The following is a 23246-nucleotide window of genomic DNA, read 5'->3' as shown; positions in this document are numbered from 1 at the left end:
CCACCACCACCACCACCAACACCATCACAACAACACACAATCACAACACAACACAATAACAATATAAAGCATGTGTTTAAAATTGCTAATCTAGGGTTTTTAAACTTCAAATGTTGATCTTGGAGATTTTGATTGCTATTAAACGTGATTTTGGTGGAATTGGTGTTGTTGAACGGGATTTCGGTGAGATTGCCGCCGATGATGGTCTCCGATTTGGCTCTCTATGGTGCTTCCGTTTGGTGAGAAGTGTGGGTGAGTTACAGGTTTTGGTGAGTTTTGGGTGAGATTGACAAGGGTATTGTGGTCCAAAAATTTGTTGTTTGGCTAGTTTTGATATAAAAAAACTTGTGTGGTTAGTTTTGTAATTTCCTAAAGTACTATGCCTAATTTGGTAAATTTCCCTATATATATACACACACACACACGCACACTGTATTTTTCATTAATTAGAGTGATAATTATAGGCGAAATAGAGCGAGTAGGACATAAAACACAGAGCAGCGCGTGAGGGGAGACCAAAGCAAAACAACACACACAGTGTTCTCTCTTGCTTTTGTTTCTCCACGGTTCTTACGAGAGTCTCAAAATCAAAGCAGAATCAATTTGTCTCCCTTCATTCACTGCTCTCTCTCTCTCTCTCTCTTTCTCCATCCAACACCAACAGCACCCCCCATTCAACGCGCAACAAACATATATTTAAGCTCCAGTTTTCTTTCTTTTTTTTTCTTTTTTTTTATAATACGTAAAATTTGCTTTCAGGTTAGTTAACTCAATCGAGCTCTCTAATCTAATCTGTTTCTGAACTTGTTGGATTCATCATCATCATCTTTGCACTAGTTTGGTTTCGCCAGTGAAAAATACGATGTCGTTTCCGAGACAGAGATAGCTCGAATGAAAAAGTAGAGAGATTAGAATAGATAGATTGATTGAACCAAAAGAAAAAGAAACAGAAAAATGCGAACGCTTTGCGACGTGTGTGAAAGCGCAGCTGCGATTCTTTTCTGCGCTGCTGATGAGGCCGCTCTTTGCCGCTCTTGCGACGAAAAGGTATCATCATCATCACCACAGTTCATTTTCTGATGCCGTTTTCATCTGGGGTTGTGACTCTTTATCTAGAATGAGCAATATATAGCTGTGAAAGGAAAAATCTTTTCCCCCTCTCTTATTTTGGTGCATTTATAGTAATAGATTTTTATTTGCTCGTTTGTCACGGACATGTTCTGTGTTGACTGTAGCTGGTCTTTGTAACAATCCATTTCCGGGGGCCCTAATGATTAAAGCTTGAAAACAAAATTCTTGATATGAAATCTGTGAGAATGAAGCGGAAAGATGTGCATCCAAAGAATCAATTATTCAAAGTCTCTGGAGGGATACAAAGTGTCGTGTGGTTATCGTATCTTATCATTTCACTGCGATTTGGTGATGATTCGTATGAGCACCACATGTATTACTTCTTGGCTTTGCAAGTGTAGCACTACTCTGCTAGTTAGTTGGTAATATTAGATAATAAATATTACTTGGCGGTGACTTCAATCAATCAACTCCTGAGTTGTCGGATTAAATTAGATGGATTAAAAGCATTCCAAACCAGAATGGGTGTGAATTGTAATCTAAAGTTTTTTTTTTAAAAAAAAGTTACCCTTCCTACGATCCATTTGCTCGTTGTGTTTTGGTACAATTTTGATGGCAAAACATTTTTCATTTTGGGTTCCAGGTCCATATGTGCAATAAGCTTGCTAGTCGTCATGTGAGGGTAGGGCTTGCTAACCCCAGTGATGTCCCACGATGTGACATCTGTGAAAATGCTCCTGGTATGTAAGGTTTTATTACTTTTTACTTCTGCAAGGATTTCATTTTTTGAGCTTTTGTACGAGGGGTTTAAGTTTGTTTCTTATCTTGGAAATGTGTATGTAGCTTTCTTTTACTGTGAGATAGATGGTAGTTCCCTGTGCTTGCAATGCGATATGACTGTTCATGTTGGTGGTAAAAGAACCCATGGGAGATATCTCCTTTTGAGGCAGAGAGTTGAGGTTTGTGTCTCTCTACTAGAGAGGTTCTGTGTTCTTCTTTCTGTAAATGGTCTTCTGAATAAACTCTTCTTTGATACTCTCTTTATAGTTTCCAGGGGACAAGGCTGGTCGTTTGGAGGAACTGGCTCTGCAATCCCTTGATCAAAACAAAATAACGAGGGACCAGACTCAACCATTTAGGATTACTGCTAGAGAGAACCAGCAAAATCACAGGGGCTCTCCAGTTCCAATGCTAGATGGTAATGCTGACGGTGATGGAAAGGTGGACAATAAATTAATTGATCTCAATGCGAGGCCCAATCGGGGGCAAGCTTCAAATAATCAGGTTTTGTGGGTCTTTTAGTAGAAAGTACTAATTATACATTTAAACCTTTATGGCCAGATTTTTGTTTGTGTTAACAACTATATGGATTCTTTTAACTCAACAAAATATTGTAACTAGTTTAATGTTTTTTTAACAGGGTATGGATGTTCTGAGTGGCACTAATCATGATTCCGCTGGTGTGGTTCCTGTTGGTTCCTTCAAAAGAGAGCCTGAAAATTGAATGAGGTATAATCCATATCTCTCATTGATCCTTACCGAAATGTTTCATTTGCTTTTGATTCTGCCATGTAGTTCATGAATTTGGAGGAATATTTTTTGCTTTTATTCATTACAATTAATCTCCTATTGAGCTATCTCAACAGTTGAGCTTTTCACATTACAATTTAGTTTCTTGATTGGTTCCCATATATCTTGGATCAGCACATCCTTATTTAATTTAACCTGAATTAGGTTTGTCTAAACCCAGTTTTGTGCCTTTCGGGAGAGAAAAAGAAAAAAAAGAAAGGAGGAATGAAAATAAAAACACCCACTTATTGTGGGTGGAAAGGTGGCCATTTGCTCAGCTTAGCCTTTAACCTATGGAATTTTTCTTCAGTTGGACTTGATAAATCACAAAAGAGAAAACGATTCTCATGAACCATTTGTGAACATATATATATGCACAAATCACCATATCTGTTAATGTTATTCTTCTTACTAAGAGAATTAAGTTGGTTTGTTTTCTAGAAACTGAATGTCCAGTGTAGAGTTGGAAGTATGCTTTAGCTTTAAAAGGAAATCCCTTATAACTGCATAAATGATGATTGTTGCCTTTGGGATGGACATTTGAAGATCTAATAAAAAGAAATTATCTTTTCATACGCATGCTTGCTTCATTTCAGTGAAGATCTACAGTCAGTTATTTGATGTATGCATCTTGTTATTCAGTCCTTTTTTGGTTATCTTAAGACTTTCACTAAGTTTGACAATTTTCTTTTTGTCAGAAGTTTTGGCTTTATGTCCTAGTTATTTACAAGAGTTTGCAGCTGGTATCAGTGGGAGGATTTTGTGGGGTACTAGTCTGTGGATAGTGAAACTACAGTGATAATGATAATGCCACTCTCTCTTCTCTATGAACATTGCACAGAAGCCTTAGTTCTTGCAAGGGAGAGCGCGACTTTTAAAGTTACTCCTTTTCCACCAGATTGTTGTAAAATCCAGGAAGAAATTTGGAAATAAAATGTAGTTAAGTGTGCAGAAGTTAACTGTAATGTTTCATTCCGAGTCAAATGAGAATATTTGCTACTCTTGTACTTCAGTTGCTTTTTCTAGTCGATAAAATTACCATTATGGACTAGGATCCATCGCAGAAATTTGTGGGGTCATTCTATCAGTCTTTGGTTTGAAAATGATGTACGATTTTCTAAGATCTTGTATATCATGATTTTCAAGTTATCAAGAGTCATTTTTCCTTTTTTATTTTTTTCATTGTATGTTTTAATTATATCAAAGTACGTAGTCAATAGTGGAATTCAACTGATATCGTTTTAAGATGAAGGTGTTGAAAATTGGAACATCAAATTAAGCCAGTTTTGGTATATGATTTGGTGATGGAGCTACTTCCTTTTTCTTTTCGTCACTTGACCTGGGAACACATAATCTGGGTAATGCATTATAGTTCATGTTATGCGTAAGGTGGGCAAAATCCATATCCGGATCTGAATTTACGTTTCTATGGTCGGATCTACATCTGGATTTGCAAAAAAATGTGTCGTAACAGATGCAGGTGGATATTTCGGATATTCGAATCCACAAAAATTAAAAATTTAAAAATTTAAAATATAATTTAAAAATCCAACAATTTAACTAATAATATAAAATAAAATTCAATTATAACCCAACAATTAACAATTCAATATGAATAACATACAATAACATCATAAATCCACAACTAAAAATATCACAAAATAAAACAAACATAAAAAATAACACAAGTTCAAGTACACCACCATTAAAATCCACAAATAAAAAACATTACAAATCCATGTAAATTCCAAGCTGCCAATCCAAAACGCCATGGCACAATATCGTTGATCATTGGGATCATCCACTCCTTCAACATTCATAATTTGTTCTACAAACCATTTAAGCGGCTCACGATCTAATAATGAAAATATAAAAAATAATCATCAAGTGCTTTGTTAGTGAAAAAATATAAAAATACTAAAATATATGAATAAATAAAATAAGTGATTTTACCTTTGATTTCAGTCCAGTGCCAATTTTGAGTACACATCAATGCCTCCACAATGTTTTGATAAAAGTCTATTAGGGTAAGTATTCAAATGCCTACATTCGATGTTGAAAGCGGAATCAGAAACAACAGTAGACACGGCAATTGCCAAGAAATCTCTAACAACCTCAACAAGTATCGGATATTTGCCCTTATTATTCTTCTACGAGGACAAAATATTGAAATTGCTAATAGTAGGCAAAACTCTCTCATCTAAGTAGGTCTCCAACTCATACTTAGCTTGCTTTTATAGTTGACTTCTCTGGAAACAAACGAGTCCCATTCACCGACCATACTTGAATCCTTAAAAATAGGAGCTTGTGACATACCTCGAGAAGACTGCCCACCTCAAAATCTCCTCCATCTTCACTTGTTGCATGCTTTGATTCATACTCTTTCACCACTTCACCGAAAGGTTAAATACCCTTTCAGCATGATAGGTTGTGCCATCTCTATAAATTTTAAGGAAAAACGAAAGGTGAACCATTGTTGATGTGTATTGCTATAGGTGTTAATGTGCAAGTGTACACAACAAATAGTATAATGATGAGTATCCAGATCGTCTCCATAGGGATTGATGTTATAGGACTTGTTACAACAATCTTAACAGTGCAATATTAGTCTAATAAAAAATAAAATTATTAATGAAATTAATGACCTAAAAAAATTAAAAATACAATAAACAAAATGCAAAAAGAAAAATCTCAAGTCAAACACAAAGATATACTTAATGGGAAATGTGTAGTTGAGTGCTTAAACTTGCTTAATGGGATTGATTATTTTTTAATTACGGTATTGTTGCTACAACATCCGCTACAGCCTTGGGCAGAATCTCTCATGTATCCTCAACTATCGCATATTAGATTTCTTATATCTATATGCAACCTAACAGTGACCAGCTATTATGCTAACATTAGATATAACATTATGCGTTCTAGATTCCAATTGCTCTACAAGGTGAATCTTTATGTCTAGTTCTTCATTAATCTTAGATTAAGTATGACCCTATTCAAATCCAGATTAACTCAACTTAAGAAACCTAATCTAAAATCATGTATTATCTTGATCTGTTCCACTAAGTCGGACATTTTTTAAGCTCCTTCTTAGTTAGTATCTACTAAATGGGTAATCAACCGAAATAAAGATTTGCAATAAGTAAACTCAGGACAAAATACTACGGCAGATTCTAAGCAACACACATATAAAAGTCAAATAACCATTAAGCTTATTTAACACTCAACTACATCGAAGTCTAGTTTATGATAAACAATAAAATAGTAACAATACTCGTTTTTGCCATCAAATACATTCCCATAGAGAGAAGAAAATGAGCAAATAAAGATGAGGAATTGAGTTCCACTAATACAATGCGTCCCTCTCTTAGGTTTGTGTGATCTCTTCTTCCTTTTCTCATAAATTCCTTACTGCAGCCCTCAACTATCTCTTATTCTCTTCTTTTTCTCTCTGTTATTTCTTTTTGTGATGACTCCCTTTTTTTCTTTTTTCATGTGTGCTTTTTTTATATCTTGGAATTAGGGCAACCAAAAGCATGTAGCCACATGTTTTTTTTTTTTTTTGGGAACCTCGGATTGCATATCTTTTTATGCTGTCTGTCTCTATTTTGTCAGTCAACACGTGGGTAGTCTTATCTGTATTTGCTTCTAGATTGCTGCAACATCTTCTTTGATTCAAACTTGTTTTAGTTTATCTGCAGACAAGTTTTTTGTTATTTCTACAAGTTTGCTGCAGTAGCATTTCATCCATAAAGTTTGAACTTTTTGGTCACCTACAAATCATACACATGATCAGAGCACAAAGTGATCTAAAAGACAATCAATTTATTAAAATTAAACTAAAATAGATACTCATGCAAAGTGTAACTAAAAATGTAATAAAAACACATCATTTGTTCTCTAAGTAATATTAGTTTAAATCTAAAAATGTCATGATAACTTTCATTTCATAGAGTCATCAACCATCATCTTCTTAAACCTAGGATCTAAGATATTCCCTATAGCCAACACTTCATAAATAACATCTCAATACTTCTTACGCTTAGCAATCATATTCTCAACCATTTGCATAATTCCGACATTGGGCGACACCTTCCATGAAATCATTGATAATATAATCTCATAAATTTTGGGAAAAAAATAAGTTAGAAGTGGGATATTGAGATCCAAAAATAATTTTTGTTAACATACAAAACAAATCCAAATAGTCACACAAAACTTTTGCCAAATCCCACTCTGACTCATTAGGCAAACATTTATACCATTTATTAAGCTTACTCAATCAAACAAATACATCTTTGTGCAGCAAAGCAATAGTAAATATTAAGTAAGTTAAATTCTATCAAGTCTTACAATCGAAAACCAAATGTTTGGACTTTTTAATACTTATCTGGTGCATTGCAGTCTCAAAATTTTCAACTCTTCTAGGTATAGCAGTCCAATAACTGACACTATCTCTTATATTTTCAACAACTTTCTCCATAATAGACATCTCATCTCTCACAATCAAATTCAAGATATGAGCACAACAACAAATGTGAAAAATTATCCTGCCTAAAATCATTGAACTTGGTGAAAATTTATCCAATAATTGCATCATTACCAGCACAATTATCCACAATCATAGTTGACACTTTCCTATCAATATTCCAATCCATCAAAAAATTATATAGAACATTACTTATTATTCCACCACTATGTGGAGTTGGCACATATATAAACCTAATAACGCAAAAGAAAAAATTTAAAAAGAACAATATAATTAAAATCATTAAAACAAGCATAAAATAAATAAGCATAACCATTAAAATCATTAAAATAATCATAATATAAATATTAAAAGTGTTACCTATAATGCAACTCCGTAACACCCATACGTTGTCAATATAATGCGTTGTAATAAACATATAAAACTTTTTAAGGTTACTAGTCGTCCACATATTTGTAGTGATTGCAATCCTACTTTTATAAGCAACTAACAAAATTTATTGTTTCGACCTCTCAACATCATAAAGCTTCAAAATTTTATTCTTGATGATGTTTCTACTTATTGGATCAAGTGCGGGTTGAACCAACCTCATCAAATCACGAAACCCTTGTTATTCAACGAATGAAAGTGGAAGCTCATGCAAGATGATCATTCTTGCAATAGTAATCCTCAACATCGCCATATCACATTTTACTTTAAAACAACTTTTAACTGTAACAGATCCATAGTGTTTTTCTTGGCAAGAAGCATTTGGCCAAAATCTTTAAAATTCTTTCCCAAACAACTAGTAATGTCATGTCAATACTTTACTACAATTTACAAACTACCTGAAACTCCCCATCCTAATCTTTGTACCTCTTGAAATGATTTCATACATAAGAAGTTAGCCTACCACCACTAGATTGTCCTGATGTAGATCCTTCTGCTAGAACTTTATTGCCATGACCTCTTTTTTGTTTAACACCACATGCACGACCACGACCACAGCTACCACGACCACGACCACTTTTTACAACTATTAAATCCAGTTCAACTCCAACAACATTGTCATTTTTAGGTTCGTGGACATCCTCCAATCTATCATCTACATTATTAACAATATTTGGAGAGAATATAAAATTATTTCTTTGTTCCTCTTCAGCCATGTTTAACTAATCCCAAAACCTAACTAAAATACTTAATTAAGTGAGTTAGCATGTGTGAAAAAAAGAAGATTAAACATTTACATTATATTGAAAATTAATGCATTTAATTTAAGTAATTAAACCAAAAACCTAATTAAAATAATTAAAGTAAATATGAAATTAAAGTAATTAATAAAGCACAAACTGTATTTATGCATTTATGCTTATACATACTAATTCATTGAAAATCTAAAATTGATTTGTTGGAAATTTCTGTGCTCACCTTTGGTATTAATAGTGACCAACAATGAAAAGAATGGACAAGACAACTGTGTATGATGTGCTTCGCAAGCCAGTGATGCAGTGGGTTGTCGGGGTTTGATGACAATGAAGTGCGTTGAGTGAGGTGAGGCAACACAGCCGGTGTTCGAGAACAGCAACGCGTGCTCAACTCAAGTGATGCATCCGACGTTCAATGATAGTGATTGCGAGGTGGACAATGTTCGATGATTAGGGATTTGGGGTGATTTCTGATTTCAATCGCTTGTGAGCAGTGGGAAATAGGGGAGGCGTGAGATGTGAATGGTGAGTGAGTCTGTTGTTTGCACTTTTTGTTTTAGGCTTGCTGGATTTTTTTTTTCAATTTTAGCTTATATATTTTTCAATACAAATTTGATTAAATTAATAATATAATTAAAATTAGGGAAATTATCATTTGTATACCCTTAGTTTACTCCATTATCAAAAATACTACAACACTTTGAGGGTGTATCAATCGTCCACCCTCATTTGACAAAATGTATCAGCTGACCACCAAATTGTTAGTTGCCGTTTAAGTATGATGACGTCAGAAGGGTAATTTGGTCTTTTCATATGATACAAGTGATAATTGAAGGGTATACAAGTGATAAAAAAAGAATTTAAGGGTATACAAGTCATAATTTTCAAAGGTAAAATCGCCAATTCACTGTAACTCTGTTAACTTTCAAACAACAACTAACGGTTAGGTGGTCTGCTGATACATTTTGTCAACTAAAGGTGGACGATTGATACACCGTCAAAGTGTTGTAGTATTTTTGATAACAGAGCAAATATAGGGTATATGAATGATAATTTCCCTTAAAATTAATTCGGATTTAGATATTTGGCTTTTCAAATGCACTTACATCTAGATGCGTATCTGCATGAATCTTAATTCTTAGACTCCAAATTCGCATTTTTTAATGTGCGGATCCATATTTTTTCAGATCAGGATCTTTGTAGATTTGAGCCGAACCCAAATTTTTTTACCATCCCTAATGTTATCAGATTGTCAGTCTGCAGATTGTTTAGAAATTTTCAGTAGGAGCTACTACAAATCACACTAGAAGGTAGATTTTTAAAAACACCATCGATAAGAAGTATTATGACATTTATTATCAAAAATTTATCAGGAGTAGTTTAGATTAAGTTTTTTATGACACAATCTAAATTTTTATTATTATAAATGTTGAGGAGATGTTTACTCCACTCATGCCAATAGGGAAGGTGTCCACCTCTGCCCAACTTTTAAGTCCCTCGAAGAGGACTCGAATCAGTGAGGGCCTTTAGATTATTAACATGCATGGATAAGAAGATTCCTCAGATGCCGCGTTTTTAATGTTAATGACCATTTTTCATGTACGTAGATCTTCTTACTTATTGTGGTTGAATGTTTCCATAAGTTACCATTTTTCCATAGCTTACTGTTGGGCAGTATGGTTTGCAAGAAATAAAAGGATTTTCGAAGGAAAAAAGTCAAACCCAAGAGCCTCAGCAGCAAAGGCCGAATCACTTCTAGAAGCCTATCACAGGGCTAGAAAAACAGATGCATCTCACATTCATAATGTCAAAAGGGTTGTGCAGAAAAAGTGGGAGCCCCCACCTGGAAATTTTCTCAAGGTTAATGTGGATGCAGCAATAAATTGCAGGAACCAAGTATTAGGTTTGGGAGCTGTTATAAAAGATCCAAGTGGCAAGATAGTGGCTGCAGGCATAAAACAAGTTCCACTAAGGGAGGCAGTGAGCTTTGCAGAAGCTGAAGCGATGGAGTGGGGCTTGCAGGTAGCAAAATAATTCTCTCTATCTGCTATGATCATGGAGATAGATTGCAAAGAAGTTGTGGACTTACTTAACAACACCAAGGGCAGTAGAACAGGTATAAGCTGTGTTATCTCAGACATCCAAGAGCAACGAAGAAATTTTAAAGAGGTCAAGTTCAGACATATTCCTAGAACCTGTAACACTTGTGCCCATTCCTTGGCAAAACTTGCTATAGGAGCAAACACTTCAGCCATCTGGCTGGATCACATTCCAGCAAAGATATTGAATGTATTAAACAGTGTTGTTTGATTTATGAAATGATTACTTTCATTCAAAAAAAAAAAAAAAAGTTACCATTTTTCCATGCAATCAATTTTGAGTCACTAGCTCATTTCGGTGCCTCGTTTGAGTTTCAGTTGTAAAGATTTGTAAACTCTGAACCCGTTGTGAAATATTAAAAATAACTCTTAAGACATTTCCTCCCTTAGATCGTGTCTCTTACCATTTACTTTTGCAGAGAGATGGACAGATTAATGGCACTTCAACCTTTGTACCAAAAGTAATGAGGCTAGCACTTCCCAACGAGAATCCAACCTTTAGGTCGAGGATTCAAGGATGTAAAACACTACAAAAATAATTTTGTAGATTATTTTTGTACCTATTTTTACTTTTGACGAGTGGCTCCCCAGCGTGTTTACTTAATACTTTAAGATGTATTGATGAATATAAAATCACATTTTGTAACTTGTTTGTAAATTGATATTTAAGAAAGAAATCAATAAAATTTGGTTCATAATTTGTCTAGTAATTTATCTGGAAATAATATTATTATATTATAAATTAAAAATATAAATAAAAGATTATTAAAATAATATTTTTTTTTCTGTACAAGTAGTTGAGTTATTGCTTTTACAGTTTGTGGGGTCAAATAATTTGATTGTACACAAAAAAACAAGAATTAAGGTTACTGTTTTTTTTTTTATTTGCTCTCAGACGTGGGGTCCTAAATTTCCTTTGACAATGGTGCAAAATGTGCTGTACTCATTTTCACTCTGGTGAAAAAACAGGCCGAGAAATGGCGGCACCGAACACGTTTCTTGTTTTTGATTTCTGAAAAACAGAAAACATAAAACGGTACCGATCGCCCCCTTAATTTTTACTACTCTTTTCATAACTATAAACTAGGAAGGGGTGGTCACGTGCCCTTAACTCAGGGCACAAAAATAGAGATATCAATCTCCATTCCTATTTTCGATACAAATTTCATTTGACATCGACTGCGGATTAAAATTTATAAGATCTCAATTTCAAACGGGTCTTAAGTCTCTAAATTATTATAAAAATTAAGGTTAAGTATGAGGTCTAATTATGGTTATGACCACAGAATAAATTAAACTTAAACAGTTGGTAGCGAACTCATAATTTTGGATAAGCTTTACAAATTAAATTTGTTTATAACCTGAGCATTATTTCTTCACAGGCTTCCCCTGAGCATTTTGGATAAGCTTAACAAATTAAACTTTGTTCCATCTTTAAGTTTCCAGGACAACATTTTCAGCTCGCGCAGGAGCATTAAACAAATGTGCCTGAGAAGAGCACTATCCATAACCCATAAGTGGGTTATAATTGAGTTGGCTAGAAGCTTCAAATTTGCTCAGATTCACAATCTAAATGACATGAAAGATCATAAGGTAAAATCAATCATGTTATTGTCATGAAAAATTTATAAGGTGTGATGTGATTATCACATTTATCCACACGTGTCACATACTAACTTTTTTGTATTTATCTTCAAGTAAATATATAAAGAAAGAGGGTTTAATTTATAGTTGAGGACTGTAAACTAAAGCAGTATAAGATACGATGCACATAAAAGTACAGAGAACTTAATCTCATCATAAATACACACTAACTCATCTCATTGGCAAGAAGTTTATTAAGTTGCTAAAAGTACATGTAATCATGAACAAAAATAGTCTCCAAAGCACGGCTATAAAGCATTAACACATTTGAGATGACTACTCATTTCAAATTTCTTCACCATTCTTATGATCTTCGTGCTAACAAATTTAGTAGGTGTATCCCTTGACGAACATTCCTTTCTTGGCCTCCTCTGATTCTCCCTCGCCAGTGTACTTGCCGAGCTGAGCAAGTGAGTTGGCCTTGGCACGGGTGAGCAGAGTATCCTGAGCTGCCTTGACATTCTCTGGCCTGCCACCCCATGTCTTCAGGCAGGTGTTTTGGAGAGCTCTGGCATAAGAGAAAGATACGTGCCATGGGTTGGGACCTTGGTTCATGGCGTTCAAGTTGAGGGTTGCCTCAACCTCAGATTGCCCACCAGACAAGAACTGCAAAATACGACATGTTTCAATGCATTAGTCAATGATTTTGCAAAAGCATTTGCTTTAGAATTGGGAAAGTGAAGGTTTTCTTTTAGGAAACTTGCCATGATTCCGGGGACAGCTGGAGGGATTCTCCTGTGAAGGAGCTTGAGTGTGTACTCAGCAACCTGTTGTGGTGTGGCCTTCTCCTTGCATTCAGCACCAGGAGTGACCATGCTAGGCTTGAGGAGAATACCCTCAAACATGACATTGTTCTCAGCAAGGTAGAAGAAAACTTCAGCCCAAACCTTCTTAGCTACTTCAAAAGTCCTGTCAATGCCATGATCACCATCAAGCAAGATTTCTGGCTCCACAATTGGGACCAATCCGTTGTCCTACAAGATCCAGGAAACAAAAATTTTTCAATGATCAGAAACACAAAAAGTTACTTGGCCGTAAACAAGTTTGGTAGTTGAGCTATCATACTTGAGCAATGGCAGCATAGCGGGCAAGACCCCAGGCGGCTTCCTTGACTGCCAAGGCAGATGGGCCATTGGGAATGCTCACAACAGTACGCCTAATCAATCAAATTGAATCAACGTTAAAATGTTACGGCCAAGGCAGACATTAGTGAAGTTTTCTCAAATTATAGTAACATATATACCATTTGGCGAAACGAGCTCCCTGTTGGTAGTAAGCAGCAGTGCGAGAAGCCAGGCCATCAAGACCCTGGCACCATGACTCATCATTGGAACCAGCAAGGGGCACCAAACCCTGTTGTTTTCATCATCCAAAGCACATGTACGAATATCATTCTGGTCACAAAAACACACAAAAGTGCATGCACTTTCATTACAATATCTAAGTTTACTAGCTTAATTACCTTGTCGACTTTGATACCGGGGACAATGTTTTGCTCAACAAGAACATCGACCATCTTCTTGCCATCGGTGGTGGATTGGTAGAGAGTCTCCTCAAAAAGGATGGCACCAGAGATGTACTGTCCAAGACCAGGGGCTGTAACAAGGAGGGTACGGTATGCCTGGCGGTTAGCCTCAGTGTTCTCTAACCCAATTGAGGCAAGGCGTTTTCCACAAGTTGCATTTGACTCATCCATGGCCAAAATTCCACGTCCTGGTGATGCAACAGTTTTCTATTCGCCCAACAAAATTAACTTAATTAATATTTCATGTAGCTATAACAAGACAACTAATTGGCAGCCAAGAACAATGATCTTCTTTCATTCTTTGCAACTTTAATCTACATTTTACATCTTGATACAAGCTATAGGGTTGCATGCAAAGGTCTTTTACAACTTTTACTATATTTCAAGATAGTCTGTCGGCAAAAGTGCAAAGCTACTTTTTATTGCAACAACTCTCAAACAACCTTATCGTATAAAACTTGCAGTAGTTTATTTAAGTTTTGTCATAAAAGTACAACATACTCATTCATGGTTTCATCTAGGTATCAATCAAACTATACAAACAACTTAAACTTTCCAACAACTGTCCTATATTTTATCATAAGGGTACTCTATTTAAAGGCATGCAAGCTTGTAAAATGATGTAAAACATTGAAACATACCGCGGTCTTGACAAGCTCATCGGCATAGGAACCAGCACGGATGGTGAGGGAAGAGGGGCCACTGGGGAGGCTGCGGACTGAGACAGTAGACTGGCGGATGGCCTGGCCCTTAACCCACTCAGACTTGTCAAGAACGGGGGATGATGACTTGAGTAAAGATGCCGAGGCTGAGGCCATTTTCCTCTTTGCTTCTTCTTGCTGTGGGTTCTGAGCTCGAGAGGCCTTAGCTTATAGCACTTATAATCTTATCTTCACTATCTTTCTTCTGCCTCTTTACCACACATGCAAATCACTTCACTATATTTATAGTTGCTCACTGCATCATCGGATGTCTCATTTGAGGCTCTCATGAATCAACCAACGAGAGTTTGCCGTGTGGGTGATAATTTTTTGCTTACTTGGCAGCATGCATGCGTGGTTGAAACAGATGGTTTCATACCCACCTCGTAAAAAATGAAAATTATGGGCAATTTGATTTGAGAAAAACCATGATTTTTTGCTAGTGTCAGTAGAAATAGACAAATGTGTCAAGTTCAGTCCTAGTGTAGAGTCTTCTTGGGAGAAAATTTTGGAAAATAAGTATGAGGCTCTAATGTAATGTAACTTCGCTTCTTTGTTTCTGGCTTCATTTTGATTAATGGCCATGTTTTAATCACAGGATTTGATGAGCTCGTTAACGGTAGAAAATTTGACACAGAAGCTATTCCATGTGATGACTGGAGATTTCCCATTCCACCTAGACTATAATCTGGACAAATCATCAAAGGGGTCCATTTCAGAACTCATCAGCTAGCAATGACGCGTGATCTCGATTCCTATGTTTTCTCTAACCAGTAGTAGCAATTCACCTAGCTTCCTGCCCTCTGTGCTTGGGTGTTTTGTCCAGCTGACTAGAAGAAATGCATTTGACTCTCGCAAATATCAATAGAGAGGCTTGTATTGCATTCTGGGGATGTCAACATACCCTTTAAAGCTGTCACGGTCCCCGGCCTTAAGGCCATACTTGGGGTTCCGACAGCTGTAGGATTCAATTATTCGGAGTTTTGATGCCGTTTTTCCTATGGTCCCATCACAATTGCTATACAAAACACATCATACTCATTTGGTTCAGATGAAACATTCAAATGCCTCAGTAAAGCTTACAAATCACTAAAAAGTAAAGGTTTGGAGCAGGACAAATTCTAAAATTGCATGACAAATACATAATTAGGAAGAAGTTTGATCCAAAGAGAGATCAGCTATGCCAGCAATCAAGCTATTGAGTGACTCATCTTTCCTATCTTTCCATGTCCCAGAATCATCAAAGCCTGATGGTCCTGACCAAGAGGAAGTTCCTGCGAGGGCCTTGTTCAATTGTGTAATGAGCTCATCTTCCTCATCAGGAACGCCCAAATCCCAGACCTTGAAGATTCTCTCAGACAATGGTTCGGTCTCAAATGCCAAGGAATTCAAATCAGCCCCTAAAGCAATGGCTTCACCCACACTCTCACTCTCGCCTTCCTTGTAAGTCGGCAAAAAAGGATTTCCCTTAAAAGAGTCTATGGTATCAACACCCTCAAAAAGTTTTGAAACTGGAATGCCAGTCCTCTTGTTGGTTGGATAACTATCATTATTTGTTTCTGATTCTTCGTTGGCTGGAACAACATCATGATCATTTTTTTGTGACTGTGCAGTTGCCTCTTCATCAGGACGGTGCATCTCAATGTCGGTTCCAACTGATGGACCATCAATTCCGGATGAAGAATATGAAACTGATTCAGGCAGAGCATCGACAATTTCTAGTAAGGCATCTCTCAGAGCATCCCAGTTACCATCTGGTGCTTCAGGATCTTTTACCAGGCAAGAATCAACCCAGGCTAAATCTTCAGCGGAAAGCACATCTCCACTCAGGTTTGAATCAAAAGATACAGTAAAAAGAGAAGACACAGAGCCTTCCATCTTTTCATCCTCTACAGGCATAGCTGAAAATTATGGGGAAAATGTCAATTCAAGAAGAAAACACATGTTATTATTGTTGTTGTTCATCAAAACTAAAGAAGTGTCGTGTATCAAAATTCAATGTTTTTACAAAAACACACAGGTTACGTTCATCAACCCGGCCATTACTTGTAAGACTTTTACCTTTATTTTTGTTTCAAAAGAACACAAATAAAGAATAACTAGAACCTCATCATTAATTACTAATGGGCAGCTGGAAGTGATCCAAGCTAATCACATTACAGCAAATCAATGAGGTTTATCAAAGTATACCACTGAACGTGGCCAGTAAACAAACCACAGGGTCCACGTAATAGAAACAACAGATAAAACACAAAAATATTCACAAGAAGCATTCTAATGCAGGGATACCATACGGAACAAGCAATGTAAATAGGTTGGCCAAATATATCAGTCACATGTAATACCTCTGACATATTTACTTAAACATTTCAATATTTCTGAGCTCCATTCATAGGGCTATAATGCATTAAAATAAAATGTACACACAGACCGCATGTAATTTTCCTATGCCTGACATCCAGATAACAGCTTCTCATGTCTCACTAGATTAAAAGCAAATGCCTCACTGGCGAGATGACAAATCATCCTCAACCCAAATGATAACCACGAAAATCATACTACCCTGTTGCATTATATTTTTCATTCTTTCAGAAAGCTTGGGTTAGAGTTACCACCTATATAACCAGATTAAACATATCATATCATTCAGCATGGGCCCTCTCTCAAAAGTCAAAAGTTCTCTCCTTGTCTCTATTCAGAAAACCAGGGGCTACAACTCACTAACATTCATACGCGTGCAAGTTAGCGAGACTTCAAGCTCAATAATAACAAAGAAACACAAATCCTAAACTGGGAACTTTTCTATTGAAAATCCATTAGCCCATAATAGAAAAGAGCCTGAAGCATAATGCCCAATAGATAATTGAAATAAGCGACACAATACACACCAAGAGGAAACACTGCAGCAGTTACCCTGGCAAGGTTTTGAGGCATCCAAACTTAACAGGATTAACGATGTTCTCGGAATCAATGAGAGCATAGGAAGTGACAAAATACGAAAATACCATTTTGCTACTTAAGCATGATACAGGCAAAGTTACTCAGCTACACATAACACGAACAATTACATGTGATCATTCGAAGACTAAAGTACTTCCGATAAAATAATAATAATAATAATTAATAAAAATAATTTTCGTAAAAAATTTGCCAAATTGAAATTCAAAAAGCAACAACTGGAAGCAAATCGAGAGAGGAGGGGGGGGGGGGGGGGGGGGGGAGGGCGAATAAAAAAATCGAAGCAACCAAACACTGATAGATAAAATAAGAGAGTGAGAAAGAGAAGAGTACCTATTTTCAAATTTGAGACCCTAATTTCAATTTCAGTGCCTGTTGGAGACGAAAAGGGAAGATTTTGATTGAACACGCAGAGTATTGGATATTTGATAGATTGAATTCGGGGATAAGAACTTTCGTGGGAATTGCTTAAACGGCAACGTCTGAAATTGAGGTTGGCAAAATAGGTTCGATAAAATCATTAAAACTGGAAAAGCGCAATTCCGTTGCCGGGACTTGAACCCGGGTCTTTCGGGTGAGAGCCGAATATCCTGACCAACTAGACTACAACGGATTCGTGGCTAAAATGGAAAATTTTATTTATTAATTACTAACAGAAGTTATCAATGAAAATACTCTTAATAAGAGAGGAATCGGAAGTTCTAAGACCAATTTTCGTTATTTTCCAAACCTAGAACTTAAAATTTTAGGGAATATGAAATTTTATGTTATAAATAATATATCTCTACACATAAGATAAGAAATCATTCGTACGATGTACAATAAATATGAGAGTCGGTCTTTATAAGCAATATCAACTAATGAATAATAGAACCAATTACATTTACAAACTTATTTATTCAACTAAGCCTGCTTAGTTTTCTTTTTTAAAAAAATATTTGTTACTAACTGCTAATACTTTAATATGAAATTTAATGAAAATATAAATATAATTATAAACAACCTAGAGTTCTCCTGAGATAAAGTCAAAATTTTGCTCCCACTAACATTTGAGGAAAAAAAATTATATCCATCCATATTTGTGGGATCATAAACAATTGAGTATGAGAAATTATCAATTGTATACATTTAGTTTACTCTATTATTAAATTTACTACAATACTTTCAGGTATACCAGTTGTCCACCCTAAGTTGACAAAATGTACATGCGCTCTACCAAACCGTTAGTTGCTGTTTAAATATGATGACGTCAGAAAAGTAATCTGGTCTTTTCATATTATACAAGTAATAATTTAAGGGTATATAAGTGATAATAAAAGATTTTAAGGGTATACAAGTGATAATTTTTAAGAGTAAAATTGTCAATTTGCTATAATTCCATTAACTTTCAAAAGGCAGCTAACGATTTAGTGGTCGACAGATAACTTTTAACAATATAAGGTGGACGATTGATATACCCTTCAAATATTACAGTATTTTTAATAAAAGCACAAATTTTTAGTACTTGATTATTTTTTTTTAAATGACCACATCTTACAGTAGATTTTAGAAAACACGAAAGAGTGACTTTTCATGTTCCAAAAAAAGCATATAAAAATTTAAGAAAAAAAGGTAAAAAAATTATGGATGGGCTTAGATAAAGCCCTAACTTGACCCTTAGTTTGAAGGGTTAGGCTTTTTAAGAGTTAGGAACACTCATTTTAATATGATTATCATTCATTTTAATCCACTACTAGATTCAATCATTCTATCTGATGCAGCGACAGATTTTTTTTTTCCCCACAAATCAATCTCCCAAAACTTGAAATCTTCCAAATTTGAGGAATTAAAATTTACAAAGGAGACAAATAGGTAAGTGCCCCCACAAATTAGAAATTTTGACAGTAGACACAGGTCACATGACAAGAAGTAGAAGGAGGTTGCAATATTAAATTGTCAGTCATTGCCTTGATTGGATTTGGCCATCATGATTGTAAACCACTAAAACTTTAGCTGGTACCAGTAGGTGACAAAAATGTCACCGATTACGGATTTATACGGCGCCGGAGCTCACGAAACCATTAAATTTTGGTAGGTGAAATTACTGTGCTTGCCCTTCAAAATTTATGGCCGGTGACCGAAAATCAATGTGATGACGTTTGGCCAACTGCTTGAGCGAGAGGGAAGTGTTGGTTGATTTATTAGAGTCCCCTCCTTGCGCTGTCACTACTCTGTCTTTGAAAGCTAATTTGGTGACATAATTTATCATTTATGGTTAGTTTAATAAATATATCTAATGTTCGTTGATTTTTTTTTTGATGATATGAGATTATTTTTTAAATTACAACTCATATTACATGAGAGTATAACTGATATGTACAATCATATATATATATATACTGAGACCTGTTGACATTAATGCTGATATGACACCGCTCAAATTTTTTAACCCTCTCAAATATTCGAGGGACGTCAAACTCCCAGCCTAGGAGAAAGACTGTCTTCACTCAAGCTCTGAGACTCCAAGAAAGGACATTTAAATTAAACCCCTGTAATGCGTCTGCGGAGGCTCGAACCACTTCCCTCGCATATGTGAGGGAGTGGCTCTTTAGCCCAAGTGGTTTAATGTTCGTTGATTGTAACATGTGAGGTTGGACACTTTTTAGCTAGGATTGGAGACTATCATCTTAATTGATTGGCAATTGGTGCATAGTATTAAGAGTCGAAATTTTTTGTGGCGTTCGACACTCTGTTGTCTCAAGTGAAAACTATTGAGAGAGGTTTCAAAAAAAAAAAATTATCTTAGTGCAAATGAGCAAATTGAAAGTAATTTGTGATTTAGAGGCAGTCACGGAAGGGATTATAGTTCTCTTAATTAATTCTAATTTGAAAACAGAATGTCTCCCATATATAAAATGAATGCCACAGGCAACAATTTCCCAAAACTGTCGTTGTGATCTGGATTAATTAGCTTTTGGATCACGTGAAAGAAAGGATATTGAAATTCTCATTTGCTTTCATCAATTTGAACCCATTTTGGGATTTTACACCTTAAAATTCTAAGCATCTTAATCCCAAAAAATTCCTAAAATGTGACAATGAGTTTTTGTCCAATCTTAACTAAAACTTTGAGCCTCTTCCCTCTCGGTTAATAATTTCACCCAAGATGAGAGACAATTTTTGCTGATCTATATACAATTTAAGCTTTACCTTTCTGCTAGCTAGGATTAGGGTTGGCAGCAAAGTAAGCAAGCACACCAACAAACGGTGCATTAATGTATGTCGTGGGCTCGGATTTTCGAAAATCAACTCTATCATCATTATATGCATCATCTTTCCCAGGACCCCCAACCACAGCTCCAACTAACACATTTGGGTTAGGATTCGTTGAATTAAAGTAAATCGAACCCTCTTTGCACGCTATAAACTGAGGATGATCTTTGATCGATGGTAAGGATGATCCCCGATGATGAATACGTTGAGGAAAATTGTTACTGTAACCAACCATGTATGACAATCCCAATGGGTTACTACCTAGTATGTAATCAACTTGCTTCTTGGCTTGCAAGCGAAGCGAAGCTGGTGTAACATAAAGGTTGCCGCAGTTAACAGATTGTGAAGTTTTGGCTAAGTAATTTGCATAAACCAGAAGCAGAAACGAAATGGTTGTGGCATGCTGCAGATTGCTGCCACCAGGCTTGTAGATTAGGCCACCGGGGCTGTAATCGATGTGGGAGGAGGATGATTCCGGGACTAACGTGCACATGAAGCTATCAGCTGAGGCTTTGTATGATTGCAGAGTGTACTTGTTAGCTTCTAGTACTTCCTGGAACAAGAAAAAAGCATAAAAAAAAAATCCAAAAATGTTAAATTTCGTGAAAATTAAACCATTTTGATGAATAAAATCTGCGCTATATATATATATATATATATATGCAGAACGTGATTATCTGACCTTGGAGACTAGAACATTTATGCCAGCATGCTTATTGTCCCAGCCAAATTCATTAATATTCTCATCAGCACCAAGTGTTTTGCCATTCATTTCAATGTAATTAAGGTAAGTGTCATCCTGAGAAGCTCTTCTTAACCAAGCTGCTCCCCAAAGCAACTCATCCTGCAGAACAGAACCAATTGAAACATTATTAGACTTTGAATTACATTACATTACATCAATTAAACTTAATTTAATGTATCAACAACATACTTGGTATCCATCAAAGTCACAGTAAAATGGGCAGGCACCATCTCTGATATTAGGGTTGTCACTATAAGCTCCCCTGTAACTGTCTGCAAATTGAAACGCCTTGACAGCATTTCTCAGCAATGTCTCTGCGTATCCCGAGTCCGAAGACCGGAACGCCATGGATGCAGCTGCTAGAGCGGCTGCAGTCTCGCCAGCTACATCAGAAGCTGCATTTGGTGCATCAACTGCATACACAGTCCTTTCTGTGTCCATATCCTCTGGTCTCTCCCAACAGTTGTGATCAATATTAGGATCCCCCACCTAAAATTAATTTAAAATTACAGTGGATTAAAATTTAGTTTAAAATTGATAGGGACAATTTGTAGACCCCATGTGCCTCACGGACTTTATATAAGAGAGAGAAAAAAAAAAGTGTATAAATGTTCCAATCTCACTCAGACTCACATGTTCTGCTTTGCTAAAGTACTTGACATCTATTAAAAAAAATAAAGAGACGCATAAGGTTCCATTTCGCATTGCTTTTCATTTAGAATTTATCTTAGTAGAATTTTTATTTTAAGTAGAATTTTTATCTAAAAAATTTTAATTATTTAATTGTTAATATAAATTTTTATTAAAAGTCATAAAATTACTTTAACACGTTAATTTTTTTAAAATTGTGTTATAAAAAATAAAATAAAATAATTTAATAAATTAAAAATATTTTAAATATTTTAACATTAAAATAATACTTTTTAACCTCTACTTTAAAATTTAAATTTTTACAAAATAACTAATTTAATCTTCAAAAATTCCACTAAAAAATAGCCAATAAGAGCTTATCGAATTATCAAACAGACAAAGTATTTACAGCATGCGGTCCAAAGTGACAAGTAGGATTAGTTGAACTACGGCTGATAGAATCCCGAGAATACCCCTAGTATTTCACAAACATTACAAAACGATCCAAAAGTGCGACTGACCTGGACAAAAATCCGATTAGGCTGAGAAACGATCTTGAGGAGATAATCAGTGGCCCAGCGGACAGCGACGAGTGCATTTCTCAGCTCATGGGGAGGCATGGAGTCTCCGAATTCGATGATGCTCCAAGATAAGAGAGTGGTGGTGAATGACATGGGGAAATTGAACTTGACGTTATCGCCGGCGTCGTAGTAGCCGCCAACCAGGTCGGTGTTGTACGTCCAGCCATCGCTGAGGCCGGAATTGCCACGCCAAGCGAGGCGCTGGTCCTGCGGCAGGTAACCCGAGCGCTGGCCTTCGAAGAAGAGGATCGACTTGGACAATGCGTCGCCGTAGTCGTGGCCAACAACAGCCGCGATGAGTAGAGTAGGCAATAGAAATGAAAATCGGAGCTTCTTCTTCATGGTGGCCGGTGGGTCTTGTGGGTGTTTAAGAGACGGGGGGTGTCACTAAGGAATGGGGAGGGAGGGGTGGTGCCGACACACTACTTATAGTGGAAAGTGGTTTGTCAGTTAAAGACTTCACATGCAAGCTCAAATGTGAGTGCACAAATTAACAGACAGAGAGTTAGAAAATAGAAGCGATGCTTCGACAAAATCGAGAGACTGGGGTGGACTGGGGGTGGGGTCCTGCAAAAAATGAGCCAATTGGTGATCGAAAAGTGGGAGCTGAGACTGAGTACTACTGTGCATTATATTGTTTGTTTTTGTATTAGGTTCAGTGAGCGGGCAGTTGAGACTCGAGGCATGTAGAAATCGAGGACAATCTCTCATGCCATCTGAATCCGCATACAGATATTAAGTTCGCCCTTTTTTATTCATTTATTATTTTTTTTTACTGATGTGTTGTGCATTTATTAG

General features: G+C 36.1%; 4 protein-coding genes and 1 non-coding gene across 6 annotated transcripts; 1 reads left to right on the top strand and 4 right to left on the bottom strand.

Annotated features, from left to right (window-relative positions):
• Positions 1-507: 507 nt before the first annotated feature.
• LOC18033594 (B-box zinc finger protein 19) lies at positions 508-3815 on the top strand. Of its 2 annotated transcripts, none has more exons than XM_024179554.1 (6): positions 508-1047; positions 1715-1811; positions 1915-2030; positions 2119-2355; positions 2492-2580; positions 3342-3815. In XM_024179554.1, the coding sequence occupies exons 1-5, from the start codon at positions 955-957 to the stop codon at positions 2573-2575; spliced, it is 627 nt and encodes a 208-aa protein (XP_024035322.1). In that variant the 5' UTR covers positions 508-954; the 3' UTR covers positions 2576-2580; positions 3342-3815. The 2 variants fall into 2 exon arrangements, with proteins under 2 accessions (XP_024035322.1, XP_006423480.1); XM_006423417.2 differs by having other exon boundaries at positions 3339-3815.
• Positions 3816-12147: 8332 nt separating this feature from the next.
• LOC18034756 (fructose-bisphosphate aldolase 1, chloroplastic) lies at positions 12148-14511 on the bottom strand. The gene is made up of 6 exons (XM_006423415.2): positions 14223-14511; positions 13519-13788; positions 13300-13409; positions 13122-13212; positions 12761-13030; positions 12148-12662 (listed from the first exon to the last, which is right to left on the bottom strand). The coding sequence occupies exons 1-6, from the start codon at positions 14397-14399 to the stop codon at positions 12384-12386; spliced, it is 1197 nt and encodes a 398-aa protein (XP_006423478.1). The 5' UTR covers positions 14400-14511; the 3' UTR covers positions 12148-12383.
• Positions 14512-15297: 786 nt separating this feature from the next.
• On the bottom strand, positions 15298-17791 carry LOC18034973. The gene is made up of 2 exons (XM_006423413.2): positions 17574-17791; positions 15298-16183 (listed from the first exon to the last, which is right to left on the bottom strand). Exon 2 carries the CDS (start codon positions 16179-16181, stop codon positions 15429-15431), a length of 753 nt encoding a protein of 250 aa, XP_006423476.2. The 5' UTR covers positions 16182-16183; positions 17574-17791; the 3' UTR covers positions 15298-15428.
• Positions 17781-17853, bottom strand: TRNAE-CUC. Its single transcript has one exon. It is a non-coding gene; the product is annotated as a tRNA-Glu (tRNA).
• A 2534-nt stretch (positions 17854-20387) lies between these two features.
• On the bottom strand, positions 20388-23188 carry LOC18035044 (endoglucanase 24). Its single transcript, XM_006423412.2, has 4 exons — positions 22389-23188; positions 21427-21726; positions 21175-21336; positions 20388-21045 (listed from the first exon to the last, which is right to left on the bottom strand). Exons 1-4 carry the CDS (start codon positions 22788-22790, stop codon positions 20437-20439), a joined length of 1473 nt encoding a protein of 490 aa, XP_006423475.1. The 5' UTR covers positions 22791-23188; the 3' UTR covers positions 20388-20436.
• Positions 23189-23246: the final 58 nt, after the last annotated feature.

This window comes from Citrus clementina, unplaced genomic scaffold, assembly GCF_000493195.1.
Source record: "Citrus clementina cultivar Clemenules unplaced genomic scaffold, Citrus_clementina_v1.0 scaffold_8, whole genome shotgun sequence".
Lineage (NCBI taxonomy): Eukaryota > Viridiplantae > Streptophyta > Magnoliopsida > Sapindales > Rutaceae > Citrus > Citrus x clementina.
The sequence above is the reverse complement of the archived record's forward strand: the minus strand, read 5'-3'. Positions and strand labels throughout refer to the sequence as shown.

Excerpts from the sequence above, each read along its gene's own strand:
- LOC18035044 (XM_006423412.2), bottom strand. The coding sequence starts at position 22,790 with ATGAAGAAGAAGCTCCGATTTTCATTTCTATTGCCTACTCTACTCATC. Across the intron at positions 21,337-21,426 it reads GTGACTTTGATGGATACCAA|GATGAGTTGCTTTGGGGAGC; the intron begins GTATGTTGTTGA and ends TCTGTTCTGCAG. Across the intron at positions 21,046-21,174 it reads TAAATGTTCTAGTCTCCAAG|GAAGTACTAGAAGCTAACAA; the intron begins GTCAGATAATCA and ends TTCTTGTTCCAG.
- LOC18033594 (XM_024179554.1), top strand. The coding sequence starts at position 955 with ATGCGAACGCTTTGCGACGTGTGTGAAAGCGCAGCTGCGATTCTTTTC. Across the intron at positions 1,812-1,914 it reads CATCTGTGAAAATGCTCCTG|CTTTCTTTTACTGTGAGATA; the intron begins GTATGTAAGGTT and ends ATGTGTATGTAG. Across the intron at positions 2,356-2,491 it reads GGCAAGCTTCAAATAATCAG|GGTATGGATGTTCTGAGTGG; the intron begins GTTTTGTGGGTC and ends TTTTTTTAACAG.
- LOC18034756 (XM_006423415.2), bottom strand. The coding sequence starts at position 14,399 with ATGGCCTCAGCCTCGGCATCTTTACTCAAGTCATCATCCCCCGTTCTT. Across the intron at positions 13,789-14,222 it reads ATGAGCTTGTCAAGACCGCG|AAAACTGTTGCATCACCAGG; the intron begins GTATGTTTCAAT and ends TTGGGCGAATAG. Across the intron at positions 12,663-12,760 it reads CAGCTGTCCCCGGAATCATG|TTCTTGTCTGGTGGGCAATC; the intron begins GCAAGTTTCCTA and ends CGTATTTTGCAG.
- LOC18034973 (XM_006423413.2), bottom strand. The coding sequence starts at position 16,181 with ATGCCTGTAGAGGATGAAAAGATGGAAGGCTCTGTGTCTTCTCTTTTT.